Below are 16,954 nucleotides of genomic sequence, written 5' to 3'. Positions count from 1 at the left end.
ATATAATAAAATGTTTAACAAAATGTGAGGGGTGTACTCACTTTTGTGAGATACTGTATGTTTGATCAAATTCATGATAAAAATATATACAGGGCATACCTAGTGACTAGTTGCTCACTGTCAACTTCTCTATGCAGTAGATGTTGGAAATATTCTTCTACGACTTGGGCACTAAGTGCTCTCTTCAGATATGGGTAGTATAAAGGATGACGAGCCACAACACCTAAAACACAAGAGAACACCAATAATACCAATATATAATCATCTCAAAGTCCATATGCATTCTAAAATAACAGCTTGAAAATAAGATTTTCCTTTTATTGACTCTCCTTTTATCTAACTCTTTGAAGCTTAGAAAGTGATTTTATCACTTAGATTGTAAGCTCTTACGAGCAGGGCCCTCTGATCCCTACTGTATTAAAGTGTATTGTATTTGTACTGTCTACCCTCAAGTTGTAAAGCGCTGCGTAAACTGTCGGCGCTATATAAATACTATATAATAATAATAATAATTTTAGATAAAAGCATTAAAAACACAAGGAAATATATAAAACAGCTATGTTTGTACTTCATCAATAAAGCAAAATGCTGGCCAAAACATTTTGGGGTGCACCTGGGATGGAAGCCTCTCCTTTTTAGTGCTCACAAACTGAGCTATGAAACTGCTCAGTGTTGCAGATCACACTGGGAAAATGGTGGCTCCACTGTCACTGTGACAGATGCCCGCTGTGACAGCAGCTCCTGATAAACAGAATGCAGCACACAGCTGTAGAAGTCACAGCCATGCTTTGTTTACAACAGTCACTCTCCCCATGTGAAAGTTCAGTCCTGCTCTTAACGTATTTATAATTTAAAGCGAAAGATGTAGCCTTCATTCTTAAAGTAGTGCTGTGTGAAGTGCTTATAAAAAAAATAGGATTTTAGCCCCTAACTAAACCTAATTATTTTGATTAAAGTATAACTAAAGGCAAATGTTTTTTTTTGGATAGAGTGGAGATGGATTAGAACACCTGTGTGCTCCCGTTATGGAGATTCGTCCTGTTTACCATGATCATTGAAAGTCAAAGAAAATCCCAAATTTTGGCTTGTCCCCAGAAAAGCAAGGGTCCTTTCACACGGGCTTTCCGCCCGGCGGACTCCGTTTTGCTCGGTGGGGATCGGTCTGCCGATCCCTGCTGAGCAGGCGGATGACAGGTCCATCTCTGCTCACTGTGCAGAGATGGACCTGTCAGATCCCTGCTCGCCTCTTTGGGAGATCGGATGAAAACGGACCACCTGTCTGTTTTCATCCGATCCTATAAGATGTCAGCGGACATGTCACCACTGACATCCGCTGCTTCATAGGGGCATCCGATCAGGTCCTCCTGAAAAACAGGCGGACCTGATCCGAAAACCCGTGTGAAAGGGACCTTATAGAAGGGGAATCTTCCAATAGGAACACTAGTTCAGGTGACCTGGGGGTCTCCAAGGAATTCCCTTAATAATATCTTACATATAGAAAAAGTTCCTTTGCACACTTTCATGCTAGCCAGACAAAAAAAAACCAAATACATTTTTAATTAAAACATTTCAGAGTTCCAAATAATGGGACATACATAACAATTGTGACAGTGGGAAAGGTGAGGGTATTCACTTTTGTTGCCAGCGGTTTAGACAATAATGGCTGTGTGTTGATGTATTTTGAGGGAACAGCAAATTTATACTGTTATACAAGCTGTACACTCACTACTTTACATTGTAGCAAAGCGTAATTTCTTCAGTGTTGTCACATGAAAAGATATAATTAAATATTTACAGAAATGTGAGGGGTGTACTCACTTTTGTGAGATACTGTATATTCCACATTAAAATGTATGCTACCAAAATTACTGTGTGCGTTAGATTGTCTGCAGCATTTTTCCTGCTTCTTCTTGCCAGAGGCTGCAATTTTTTTGGAAGCCCAGAGCCCCTGAACAGCAATAAATCTTTAGGCTGTCAGCTGATCTTTGGCACAGTGGCAAGAATAGAGTACAACTGAGGCTGTGCAGGGCAGGATAAGACTGTGCAATACTGGATTTAAACAGTATAAGTCCTTTTTTTTAGTGTTTTACATACTGTATATATGCTATACCTGCAAAAGGGGCCAGCATGAAGTAATCTATCAGAACCCAAATTTTCTGACTAAAGCCCCGCTTTAACAAACATGTAAACATAAGACCAAGAGGCCACCTTGCAAATCTAGGAAACTGATGACAGACTTTGAAAACCACATTAAGTACTAACAGATCTTGTAGAGTACGCTTTAACAGGGAAGTGAGCAGCCCCTATGCTGTAGACTATAGGTTTGAATGACATGTCAAATCCTCCTAGCAATAGTAGCATCAGTTTAGTGGGAAGCAGGTAGTCCCCTGCGGGAACCCTCAGGAAGTACACAGAGGGACTTTGATGGCTTTAAAGAGGCAGTAGTAAAGAAAGGTAGACTCTCACATCATGCACTGTGTCAAGACAATACAGAGAAACTTCTTTGGGAATGTTTTGGAGCAGGATACAGTATAGGGAAGGAAGGACAATGTCCTAGTTGAGGCAAAAGGAAAATACCACCTTAGGGAGGAATATCCCTAACAGGTTCAAATGGCATCCTCTGAAGGGCTAAAAGAGAAACAGTAAGGTATTATGTGGACACAGGCGCTCATACAGGGGAAGAAATGTGTGCTCAGTTCCCATAACTAGGGAACCAAAGGCCAAGCATATCTAAAACAAAATGGCCAAGGCTGATATTTGTTCGGGCCAGATGCTCATACAGGCTACATTGGAGGAAGGACAAGACACGTTGCATGAGTCATGGGAGCATTTCCTAGAGTTAAATTTCCTTGACTCTCACCAAGCAAAAAAGGCCTTCCAGGTACAATGGTAGACTATGGATAAAGATGATTTCCTAGCCTTCAGTACAGTAGGGATGACCGAGTCTGATAGGCTCTGTCCCTTAGGACTGTGGCTTCAATAAGCCAAGCCATTAAGGCCAGCAACTGAGAAGCAGGGTGAGGTAGCGAAGGGGCAGTGGGCATCAGGGTCGCACATTAACAGTGGGCACTGTAGTAGAAGCTTTACATAGTGTGTAAATTGGCGCTGGGTATAAAGTTAAATTCACAGCTCTAAACAGTGAAAACTGGAGAGGTGGTTGCCAGTAAAATGAAAGGTTCTTTTCACCCTGGACATCAATGTTTTAAAGACTTCCACTCTGTACTCACCATTGTAACTTTTCATGTTGGCAGGATTAGAAGGGTCAAACCCCATCCTGGCTTCATCTTTCATTACGGACATTGTGTATACCTGCAGGGGTCTTCAGGAACAGGGCTCTGCTTTTTGCTTTTTAAATACCCTGTGGCTCATTGCAGGCATGACGCCACATGCCAAAAGGAGCATTTATAGCAGGATCCAGTGCATTCCAGCCCTGTTTCTTCAAGGGTCAAGGTATGGTTCCCCAAGGCACAGCCAACAAGTCAACCATTCCAGGAGCTGCAGAAAGAGCCACGGTGGCTATAATGCAGCCAATAAACTTGATAGAAGACTTGCCAGAGAGTGAAAAAACCCCATAGGAAAGAGGTAAAGGTCTCTCAGTAAAAAAAAGAACTCCATTACCTAAGGATACTATCAAAAACTAAAGCTACCTAGAAATGGGACAGGTTATATAGGGGGATGTCCCTGCCAGTTTCTGCCAGTGTCCAATCACCTGAAGATAGATGCCTATAACCCATAGTAATTATTAAAAATTCTGTTTCCTGTACTGTACGACTAAGAAATTTGGATTTGTTGTAAACTACTTTAGTTCCCAGGTGTTAGAATTTTTTTTTTGTTTATGATAATAATTATTACAACATGCTGATTAAGAACAAATTACACCAGTGTAATTATGTTGCCACTTCTTACCCCATCCTAATTAGTTGTTCCTCTGATAACCCTAGGGCTGGTGGATAGCAGTTATCATTTGCCCTGCACTGACCACTAAATGAGCAGATGTGCAACCTTTATCCTTCTCAGCTTGGGATCTTGTACTTTGGCTCTGGTTAGAAGGTCTGAGGTACATATATGGATCATGGAAATAGTAAAAGAGGGCAACCAGGTAAGTGTCTTAGCATTCCACGATGCTACAAAAATTGTTTTTTTTTTTTAATTCCCTGCTCATATTTTTCTAGTAATAACATTTATTACTGATTGGTTGAGATTGTTAGAGTGGACCTTGCACAACAAATGCATGTTTAGCTTATTAACCTGGACCAACCAATGTCAAAAAGCTACAATAAATAAAAAAAAAAAAAAGTAGGAAAAAAGTTATTCACCTTTCTCTTGGCTTCTGCCCTCAGAGCCTAGGTGAGGGTGACATCAAGCTCCTATTTTAGCAAGATTCAGGAGAAAGCTACCTAAATCTCATAAAAAACACAATCCTGCACTGTGCTGTAGCATCATTCTACAAGGTTTGGGCTGCTCAGCACTCACTGTATAGAAATGCATATATAAAGAAAACATAAATAAACCTATGTTTGCAGTGTTTCCTTTGTCTCCACTTCTTGTATAAGCCAGCTCCTCTAAGCGATATGAATAAGGTCCACTTGGTAGATCTAAAAAGAAAAGCAACAACATTAAACTGATAATTTATAGAGATAACCAGTAATTTCCTGTAAAGGGCAACAGTTATTACAGTAAATTTCATTATGTCTCAAACCACATAATATACAACATTTGGCAAGTCTGCACTGGCTGAGTTCCATGGATGCCAGAAGAAAGGAATTCTACTGTATATTTAATCACACTGATGTTCCCAAAATTGTTTAAATGGAAACTAAAAAGTATTTTTAGTAGGCATGTGTTTATAGCTATTATTCTAATGTTTACCTTTAAGTTATTCCTAATGTGATTTTAACATTTGCGGTACCACATTTCTCCTGTTCTACTACATACATGACTTGTTGACTACCCACTAGGAGCAGATGTGTAATACGTTGAAACTACTTCTTGCTTAAGAAATCAGCCACATGAAAAATGTGTGGCTGCAACTGAGTCATACCTGGCAAAGAGTGGCTATGGGGATGTTCATATATTTTAACATCACTTGTAATTATTGCTCAGTTTCTGAATAACTGCCCAAGAGGCAATAATTATTGCACAGGGAGATTTAGTGACTTGTTGAAAAAAAAACTTCCCTTGCAAACTGGCCCAATCCTCTTCTCTATTATGGAGCAGAGAAAAAGATCAAACAATGTTTTTGCACTGCAGTCACCATTGGGTAGGTCTTGGCCCTCCTTCTCAGGAAGACACTTTCCTGTCTATGACCACCAAGAGGTTTGATTCTAGAGATGGAACAGTGAGGAACAAGTAACAGCTAGTGCGCAGTCACAAATTTAATACTACAATATTGCTGGCCGCATTCGTTTTATGATTTTTTTTATTCTTTATCCACGTGGAATTTTATGTAAAATTTAAACATCAAATAAATACTACACCATATACTGCATTTTATGCCTATGGGTGGTGAGCATTTTCCCACAAGGATGGATATCTGGCAGCTCTGTGTACTAGGAGGACAGGTTGTTTAAAAACCTCCAGAGAGGGTGGATTACCCTCATAGGCTAATTACCATTAGTCTTCTGCTGAGTGCAATGTGGTGGAGGATTTGCACCATTGGAGGCATGGATTGAATGACACTTTTTTCTGGTTTACATTGCAATAAGCACTTTGTAATTGAGAAGTGTCAACACGCACCAGATTTTTGGAAAAGTGGACTATTTATATGGACTGACACTCTTGGATGATTTAATTGAGCACTTTCATTAGAGCACTTTTACATGTATTTATCTGTGTTGTTATAAGTTATTTACATACGTGGTCACTGTTTATGCTCTTTTGCATTATCATTTGAAATATGCACAGCAATATATCATTTTTTTGGTGCTGCACTGTTTGTATACTACACAAATGTAATATGTAAAAAGCAACCATGAATGCTCCATGTTAAGAGGTCCACCCAAAAGTTATTTTTCAGTTTATGGTAGCTTCTCTAGTTTCTGCTGTAGAGATAAAGAGCCAGTGTCCTATATCTCTCAGGGATTCTGTTGGTGAGATTTCTTAAATTCCTAAGGCTGCATGCCTGCTGTAACCATTTAAAATGGTTCTGGTCTTTTTTTTTTGTCTACTGTGGGCTGCTTGGATATAATGTGTAATAGAGATCGACCGATTATCGGCAACACCGATATATCGGGGGCCGATATACACTTTCCCCGATACATCGGAATCGGCCTTTTGATTTACTGATATTGCCGATATTCTCGTGACGTGATTCCGTATGTTGCACGCACATGTTCTGCCTTCTAACACCGCCTCCCAGGCCTGCGCGGCCCGTGCGTGACGCCATTTCACCGTGCACTGCACTTAAGACCGCCTCCCACAGCCTCGTGTTACAGCCAGCTGCAGTTCGGTCCGGTCACGCTGCCAGCCATCCATCCACCCACAGGCCCTGGCCTCAGCCACCCACCACAACAGGGTGCCAGCTAAAGCAAGCAAGCAACCAGCCACCCAGATGACACCAAGCCAGCCACCCGCCACCGTGACCAGTGTTCCAGCAAGCCAGCAGCTACCCTCCACAACAGGCCAGGGTGAGTGAGTGACACCAAGCCAGCCACCCACACAACAGGGTGACCCCAAGCCAGCCCCCCACCAAAGTGTTCCTGCAAGCCAGCCACCCACCACAGTGTTCCTACAAACCAGCCACCCACCACAGTGTTCCTGCAAGCCAGCCACCCATAACAGGGTGACACCAAGCAAGCCACCCACCACAGTGTTCCTGCAAGCCAGCCACGCATAACAGTGTGACACCAAGCAAGCCACCCAGGCACCACAGAGACTGTTCCTGCAAGCCAGCCACCCATAACAGGGTGACACCAGGCCAGCCACCCACCACAGTTTTCCTTCAAGCCTGTAAGAATATATAATAATAAATATCTTGCGCTCGTACTTATGTCAGAATATTTATACTGCTCTGAATATAGCAGTGTATTTATTTATGGTTAATAAGCAAAGATCTGTGCTGTAGGAGAGTCTCCACTTATTCCATAAATCAATGTCGAGAATTCTTTTTAATTGATTAATTTCTTTTTAAAAGCATATACCAATCTTAGTGAGTACAGTCTACAGCGTGGAATATATATAAAAATATTTATTCTCAAGACATGCAAACACGATATATGATCAAACAAGAAGTGACACAAAAAGATAACTCTGCATAAAATATACTAACTTCAAATAATCAATGCAATGTGATGTTTAGCTCAATAATGAAAGTGAAAGTAAAACAAAGTGAAACAAAGTGAAAGCAAAACTAAAGCAAGATTACCATTTCTTTCCAGGTATAGTATAAGCCATAAATTAATGTTCTATATAAACAGACTACAACGGTCTGCGAATCACAGGGCCCAAAGTCATTCCACTGCAGAAGGAATGAGAATAAGCCCTGCAAAACGGAAGACTTAAAATTGCAGATAATGCACTGAATCTGATATTAATAAAAATGTATAAAAACAAAAATCAGCTTTTTAGAGAAAAATCTACTATGGCTTATACGGCTGGGATTGTAATCTCATTACCCTTAAATATGCAATATAAAACATATAAGGAAGGAATAAACAATTGTTGAATAAAATCAAATAATACAGCAAGGCATAATTACCACACTTAAGATGGTGTTACCAGAGTCCTAAGATGGATGCCAGTGAGGGAGGAGTTTCCTCCAAGTTTCAGATGAATGATGGACCAGGGAGTATGTCTGCATGAGTCTATTGAAAAATGTAATAGCGTGTGTGGTGTAAGTGTGAGGTGTGTTGTCAGTAGTGTAAAGTGTCTCTCTCTCTCATCTGGGTTGGTCTTTTATATGGTAAGAACAAAGAGCTATAAAAATTACCATAAGTAAAACCCAGAGGGATGAAACATTATCCCAATTGGTCGGGATATTCTATACCTCAACTGGTGAGGTCAGAGACACGCCTCTTCTGATAATTAACCCCATACTTGGATAATAAAGTTAAATGATGATTTCTCTATATGTAAGATTAATCATAAAACACAACATAAAACTTTATCCAGACTCCCAGTACATACATAAATGTTCACCTGTATTTCCATCATTCATCTTGGCAAGTAATGCCATTTCAATAATTATATTATTTAACACAATATAATATTTTTATATTGGAATATCTCAAATTATCTCAAGACTGCACCTGGTATTTCGTCTCCAGAGGGCAGTATTGTACCGTTCATTAGATTTTGTATTTAATATAATTAAAACAATTTGTTATCTGATGACCTATTGACCTGTCGGCTAGTGAAAAGCAATTACTTATTTGACTTGTGACACAACTGTCAGACATCCAGACTAGGATAGGAAGATCTATAGTGTCATAAAAACTTACACCAGACCTACACAGAAACTTCTCTGAAATGAGGTAACTAGTGACGAGATACATATGTCCTTACACTTATTAGAAAAAGAATTCTAAGTAAGATTATTACTGAGAATATAAACCCAAAATGTGATATAACATTCCTAAATATATATGTATATGCCTTACATAATATAATGACATAATTATGGCTAATATCTTCTCACATATGATAATGTATCTATAAAAACTTATATGGTTCATCTTTAAATGTATGCTGAAAAACACTGAGCCATTGTCTATTGTTATATACTTATAGACAGACTGAGATATCCCCCCTTAACATAGCGTCAGACTGACTAAGTTTTATCTGATCGAGATGTCAAAAGAAATCTTATTTACGATTACATAGAAATACAAATATCTCTGTTGAGACCATAGACCCTTTGTAAGCCTGTGAGAGACATTTTGTTTAACAAGTATATATGAACTTTGTTTCACCTTAAAAACAAGATGGACGCCATCCTGTTCAGAATCTCTTATATGCATAATATGAAATATACATGGCTTTTAAAATCATTTTTCTTTTTACCTATTATTCTTTTAATCAACCCCCAATAACCCCGACATATCCCCCCCCTTTCTTCCCAGTAGACAAGTGAGCAACTTAGGCCTATCTGGAAAGAAAGCTTTTTAAGGAGTAGTAAAAGGAAAAAAAATGTCTTGTTCTCTTTTTGTAAGAGAATAGTTCATATTGGGAATGGTTCATAACTTTTAAGTAAAGCGATAAAAAAAAAAAATTGAGAAAAAAAAAAATCAGTTAAAAATGTCAGTTCGTAGCGACTTTGCTTAGCGTTAGCTATGTCACAAACTGTTCCTTGTTAGTCTCTTTGAATTCTGATCTCCTAGTAAAGAAACTCAAATGTTCCTTGAAATCTGCAACATCAGCTTGTAAAGTCTTGATGTAGACAGAAATTAACTGCTGCAATGGCATTGGCAATTACCATTCAAAGCGCAGTAAAACAATGTTTGCAATCAGGAATCAGAGAAATCGGTTTGGACATTCAACCTAGGATGTTGGTTGGATAATGAATGGTTTCAGCATGGTCTAGAGTGTCATACACCTAGACTGAGGTTTTGCTCACATGTGCAATGCACCATTCTCACATCTCCTTCAACTGAAAACAGGAGGTAATGCGATTCCTCTTAAGGGATTTCCTCGGATCAAATGCACAAAGATCTGTTGAAACAAATCTTCCTCTCCTTCAACAAGAATCTGTGGCGTCTCGCAGCGTGATTCCTGAAGAGGGACCTGATGCAATGAGGGGTTCCGTCTTGAGCGGAGCTCTAAGGAGAGATGACCCATCCGATCGCTGTGTCTTTGGCAAACATCATCGTCTGTACCAATCAGTGACCTGGCATGGAAGGTTAATCTCTTCCTATTGGATGAAACATATAGTATGAATATACATTCTTATCAATTGACATTTCAATGCGATGTTGGTACCCTAAGCTTTCTCAGAGTTCTCCTTTAATCCACCGTGTGATCAGTCCTTTATATGACCACCAGGGAAGGTGAGACTATATATGTGACCTTTCCTAGGACGACTGACTTCTGGGGCTTATTAACATGGGGATGTATTTATCACCATGGATACTATGCATTGGACAATAATAAAATGATACAATATTTTGTTAAAATTTTACCTACTACTTGGGAGAAAAAAAAATATATATATATATATATCTCCCCCTATGGGGCATCAATGCAATTTATTGTAGGCAATAAAACTACCTGGCATTGAGGATTCCTTCTTGGTTACCGTATACAACCTTTAACCTCTTGACTGCATTACGTCATAAGGGTTTGATCCTCCTTGGTATCACCGTCATTGGCGATTTTTCAAAATGTGTCCGCTTTAAGCGACCTGTTTGAGTCAGAGGGATGAAGTGACCACTGAAAAATAGGAGGGTAGTTAGTATCTCACAACCAAGATCCCCCCCTGACAGGGATTTCAGGATCCTCAATGCTGTGACCTAGGATAAAAGGGTGTTAGAACCTCTGCATCCTATACCTCTATTCAGTGTATCCCTTCTGATTCCTTACCACTTGGGCATTTAAGGATTTTGTGGCCCTTGGCTGGCCACAGGATTTGTTCTTGAAGAGGAATTATTTTAATTCTGGGCTGCAGTGCCCAAAGTGAACCAAGTGATCAGCCGATCCAACTTGGCTTCTACTCTGCTGAAAACTTTACAGAGTTGAATTATTGGCTCCGCCTCCTGCGGTGCCTATATCTCTCGGGTTCAGACATATGGGACAGATCCCCATCAGAACCAGTTACGCGGTTCTGGCGTGAGGTCTGGGCCTTAATGTCACTTGATTTTCCCAAGGATTTTGGGGAACCCTAGGATGGGGCAAATCCCTATTTATTTGCGGTTGTCCCCCCCCCCTTGTTAATGGGATGTCCGGTGTCCTCCTTAAGGTATCCGGTGTTCCCCTTGGGGCCTAGGTGGCAGATCTTGCTCCTTTGCCAAACATATTATTTTTATGTGCATGGGCAATGCCTCAAAGCACAGGGATATAAATTCCTGATGGTTGTACTCAGCTCCTTCATTGAAGGGTGTTAAGCACTTTTGAGTACAGCAAAAAAAAAAATAATTCAATGGGGCTTTGGTGCTGTGTACATTTTAAATTGTAGATCACAGCTCTAGCAGCAGTGAAGTTTTATATGGGCTGCATTTTAAATGACATCCTGCAGGCACAACACAGAAAGTTGTTTTCATAGGCCTCAAGATGATCAATAAAGTTTAAGGACCTTTTATTAACAAAAAAAAAAATATACAGGACAGTACTCTTTTTAAAACTTTTAAATTCTGGAGGTGCATGGTGTCTTTTTAGGGGTGCTAGTCTTTTTGCAGTGACCTGATATGACTCATACCTATTTATGCATGGCTGCCCAATTCCTGCCCTCCTATTTTAGGAATATGGCTGGGGTAGGATATGGACTCTTTGCCTGATTCCCCCCCTTGTCTGGGTCATGATCAACAGACTGGGAATCATACCTGGGTCTATGAATAATTATTTCATATTTTTATAATGCAAGACTAATTAAGCATTACCCTTATGCATGTACACCATGACCTTTTGGAACTCTGCTATGTATTTACTTATGAGTTCCTGTCATAACTTGAACAGTTACATTTTTATTATTTTTCAAAATTTTCCACTGCTGGTTACTCGGCAACCTTTGCTAGAAAACATTTTTCCTTGCTCAAAACTTCCTAATTATTGCATTAATCATTTACATTTCACTTTCAAATGGTTACTTTCATTACAGCTTACTTGATCAAACTTCTTGCCACAGTTCTACTTCATTTTGCAGTTTCACGCTACATTCTCTTAACTTATGTGTCCCAATAGAGGTTACTTTCACCTGTTCAAGGAGGTTCCTAATCTCATACTCTCATTTATTTGGAGTGGAGATTGAAACTTTACTAAACTCCTTTTTGCTGAGCCTTCTGGTGCAGTTCCTCATAAAGATACAGTAAGATTGGCCATGACTCAAAAAGTATGTGATCACACTTCCTGACGTTTTTTGGTGTTAGATAAGCTTATTGGTGAGTTCATACATACAGGTTTTCCTCTACCCATGTCAGATGCCCTTTATTGGCCCGACGTTCTGAGGATTTTGATATATGACTCTAACCAGCATTTACATATTCCACCATTTCAGACTCAGAGAGGTGTTTCCACACATGTATGATCTGTGCCAAATCTACTGGGGTTGTGGCATTACCACTAGGGACTCACACCTTGCCAGAGTTGGCAGCATGAACATTATCTGCTGTAGACATTTTTAATGCATTTCTATCAACATTCATAATTATTAAAAAAAAAATCCAAAAAAAATTTTTTTTTTTTTTTTTTTAAGTTATTGATTATGTCACCTGATCAATATTATGATTGGCATATGTAAGAAATCAATAATTATCTCGCTGGGGCCTCCATTATATGTAAGAATATATAATAATAAATATCTTGCGCTCGTACTTATGTCAGAATATTTATACTGCTCTGAATATAGCAGTGTATTTATTTATGGTTAATAAGCAAAGATCTGTGCTGTAGGAGAGTCTCCACTTATTCCATAAATCAATGTCGAGAATTCTTTTTAATTGATTAATTTCTTTTTAAAAGCATATACCAATCTTAGTGAGTACAGTCTACAGCGTGGAATATATATAAAAATATTTATTCTCAAGACATGCAAACACGATATATGATCAAACAAGAAGTGACACAAAAAGATAACTCTGCATAAAATATACTAACTTCAAATAATCAATGCAATGTGATGTTTAGCTCAATAATGAAAGTGAAAGTAAAACAAAGTGAAACAAAGTGAAAGCAAAACTAAAGCAAGATTACCATTTCTTTCCAGGTATAGTATAAGCCATAAATTAATGTTCTATATAAACAGACTACAACGGTCTGCGAATCACAGGGCCCAAAGTCATTCCACTGCAGAAGGAATGAGAATAAGCCCTGCAAAACGGAAGACTTAAAATTGCAGATAATGCACTGAATCTGATATTAATAAAAATGTATAAAAACAAAAATCAGCTTTTTAGAGAAAAATCTACTATGGCTTATACGGCTGGGATTGTAATCTCATTACCCTTAAATATGCAATATAAAACATATAAGGAAGGAATAAACAATTGTTGAATAAAATCAAATAATACAGCAAGGCATAATTACCACACTTAAGATGGTGTTACCAGAGTCCTAAGATGGATGCCAGTGAGGGAGGAGTTTCCTCCAAGTTTCAGATGAATGATGGACCAGGGAGTATGTCTGCATGAGTCTATTGAAAAATGTAATAGCGTGTGTGGTGTAAGTGTGAGGTGTGTTGTCAGTAGTGTAAAGTGTCTCTCTCTCTCATCTGGGTTGGTCTTTTATATGGTAAGAACAAAGAGCTATAAAAATTACCATAAGTAAAACCCAGAGGGATGAAACATTATCCCAATTGGTCGGGATATTCTATACCTCAACTGGTGAGGTCAGAGACACGCCTCTTCTGATAATTAACCCCATACTTGGATAATAAAGTTAAATGATGATTTCTCTATATGTAAGATTAATCATAAAACACAACATAAAACTTTATCCAGACTCCCAGTACATACATAAATGTTCACCTGTATTTCCATCATTCATCTTGGCAAGTAATGCCATTTCAATAATTATATTATTTAACACAATATAATATTTTTATATTGGAATATCTCAAATTATCTCAAGACTGCACCTGGTATTTCGTCTCCAGAGGGCAGTATTGTACCGTTCATTAGATTTTGTATTTAATATAATTAAAACAATTTGTTATCTGATGACCTATTGACCTGTCGGCTAGTGAAAAGCAATTACTTATTTGACTTGTGACACAACTGTCAGACATCCAGACTAGGATAGGAAGATCTATAGTGTCATAAAAACTTACACCAGACCTACACAGAAACTTCTCTGAAATGAGGTAACTAGTGACGAGATACATATGTCCTTACACTTATTAGAAAAAGAATTCTAAGTAAGATTATTACTGAGAATATAAACCCAAAATGTGATATAACATTCCTAAATATATATGTATATGCCTTACATAATATAATGACATAATTATGGCTAATATCTTCTCACATATGATAATGTATCTATAAAAACTTATATGGTTCATCTTTAAATGTATGCTGAAAAACACTGAGCCATTGTCTATTGTTATATACTTATAGACAGACTGAGATATCCCCCCTTAACATAGCGTCAGACTGACTAAGTTTTATCTGATCGAGATGTCAAAAGAAATCTTATTTACGATTACATAGAAATACAAATATCTCTGTTGAGACCATAGACCCTTTGTAAGCCTGTGAGAGACATTTTGTTTAACAAGTATATATGAACTTTGTTTCACCTTAAAAACAAGATGGACGCCATCCTGTTCAGAATCTCTTATATGCATAATATGAAATATACATGGCTTTTAAAATCATTTTTCTTTTTACCTATTATTCTTTTAATCAACCCCCAATAACCCCGACAAGCCAGCCACCCATAACAGGGTGACACCAATCCAGCCAGCCATCACAGTGTTCCTGCAAGCCAGCCACCCATAACAGGGTGACATCAAACAAGCCAGCCCCCACAGTGTTCCTGCAAGCCAGCCACCCATAACAGGGTGACACCAAGCCAGCCAACCACCACAGTTTTTTTTTGCAAGCCAGCCACCCATAACAGGGTGACACCAATCCAGCCAGCCACCACAGTGTTCCAGCAAGCCAGCCACTCATAACAGGGTGACACCAAGCAAACCAACCAGGCCCCACAGAGACTGTTCCTGCAAGCCAGCCACCCATAACAGGGTGACACCAAGCCAGCCACCCACCACAGTGTTCCTGCAAGCCAGCCACCAATAACAGGATGACACCAATCCAGCCAGCCACCACAGTGTTCCTGCAAGCCAGCCACCCTTAACAGGGTGACACCAAGCAAACCAACCAGGCACCACAGAGACTGTTCCTGAAAGCCAGCCACCCATAACAGGGTGACACCAAGAAAGCCAACCAAGCACCACAGAGACTGTTCATGCAAACCAGCCACCCATAACAGGGTGACACCAAGCAAGCCACCCACCACAGTGTCCCTGCAAGCCAGCCACCCATAACAGGGTGACAACAAGCCAGCCACCCACCACAGTTTTCCTGCAAGCCAACCACCCATAACAGGGTGACACCAATCCAGCCATTCACCACAGTGTTCCTGCAAGCCAGCCACCCATAACAGGGTGACACCAAGCAAGCCAACCAGGCACCACAAAGACTGTTCCTGAAAACCAGCCACCCATAACAGGGTGACACCAATCCAGCCAGCCACCACAGTGTTCCTGCAAGGCAGCCACCCATAACAGGGTGACACCAAGCAAGCCTACCAGGCACCACAGAGACTGTTCCTGAAAGCAAGCCACCCATAACAGGGTGACACCAAGCCAGCCACCCACCACAGTTTTCCTACAAGCCAGCCACCCATAACAGGGTGATACCAATCCAGCCAGCCACCACAGTGTTCCTGCAAGCCAGCCACCCAGAACAGGGTGACACCAAGCCAGCCAGCCAGTGCCACCACAGTGTTCCTGCAAGCCAGCCACCCAGAACAGGGTGACACCAAGCCAGCCACAGTGCCAGGTGTCTGCCACCAACCGAAAACAGGGTGCCAGTGCCAGCATCAGCAGCAACTTCAGCTTCAGCAAGCCATTTCTTTAAACTTTTTTGTGTCTTTCAAGTTGAAATGGAGATGGATGAGGAGAGAAAGAGTAAAAGTGTGGTCTGGGAATATTTCTCGTCTCAACCGTCTCCAGGAAAAGCAGCAGTGTGCAACACATGTACAAACAACATAAGCATGGGATCAGTAACTGCAAAAAACAAAAATACCTCAAATCTTTGAGCTCATCTAAGAGTTCATCATATGGAATTGTATCATGCAGCACAGAAAAAACAAAACGAATATCAATGGGATTTTGATTCAATACCTCCTCCACTATCCCAGGCAACAATAACAGATATGTTTGTGAAAAAAAAACAGATGTCACTGTCTAGATTCAGATGGAAGATCCCAACTGCTGGACAGAGTAATCACAGAGATGATTGTCACTGATAACCAGCCATTTACAATGGTGTCTGACTCAGGATTTAAGCGGATGATGTCCATGCTTGAGCCAAGCTACACACTGAAGAGTGAGAAGTATTATCAAACCAAAATGCTGGCAAAGCTACACCAAAAGGTAGTTGACAAAGTAAAGGCTATGCTACAACCAGAGAATGCTGGCAACTGGCTCGCATTCACGACGGACTGCTGGTCACAAACAGAGTCCGAGTCACTACTCATTCTTACATGCCACTTCATTGACAGCGGATGAACAAAAAGGCAATTGGTGTTGAATACAAAAGTTATGCAACGATCCCACACAGCTGAGTACAGTAGAGAAATGTTTCTAGGCATGCTTGAAGAATGGGGAATCAACAAAGACAGAGAGTGATGTTTGCGCAACTTAGAGACATTGGAGCAAACATGCCTAAAGGAGCGAGGCATGCTGATACGTCAGACCTCTGTGTCATCATGGCACACAACACCCTCCAACTTTCAAATGATGGTCTGTCAAGCCAAAGAGCTTTGATTGATATATGTTTTGAGAAGCATGAAGAGATTAAACATGTTGTGCTTGCAAGTCTTTTGAATCCTCGATACAAGAACCATGCTTTCTCTCCTAATGATGTATTGGCTAAGGCGAAACAATGGCTGACAGAAGATATGGAGGTGCAGGAGGTTCCTGCCGAAAAGAGAAGTCCAGAACACTACTTTTATGAAGAGCAGCATGATGAAAAAACAGACAAATGTCCAAAAATACGTCAATGAACAGAAGAGAATCTGCTTCATCGTCGTCGAATTGATCAGGACATTTTCTGTGTTTTATTGGGGCCTCATACAGAGG

At 39.9% G+C, this 16,954-nt stretch overlaps 1 protein-coding gene across 2 annotated transcripts in view; it reads right to left on the bottom strand.

The window, feature by feature from the left end:
- The window catches only part of LOC309554568 (uncharacterized protein), a 151,845-nt gene that overhangs the window by 23,166 nt on the left and 111,725 nt on the right, over window positions 1–16,954 (bottom strand). For both annotated transcript variants that reach the window (XM_082256304.1, XM_082256305.1), the window contains exons 18-19: window positions 4,512–4,595; window positions 100–223 (exon numbers count right to left, since the gene is read on the bottom strand). In XM_082256304.1, coding sequence (XP_082112430.1) covers window positions 100–223; window positions 4,512–4,595 — 208 coding nt within the window. The remainder of the gene's footprint in view (window positions 1–99; window positions 224–4,511; window positions 4,596–16,954) is intronic.

This window comes from Pelophylax lessonae (assembly GCF_965119305.1).
Source record: "Pelophylax lessonae genome assembly, chromosome: 1".
Lineage (NCBI taxonomy): Eukaryota > Metazoa > Chordata > Amphibia > Anura > Ranidae > Pelophylax > Pelophylax lessonae.
Note: the sequence above shows the minus strand (reverse complement) of the source record. Positions and strands in the feature narration are given on the sequence as shown.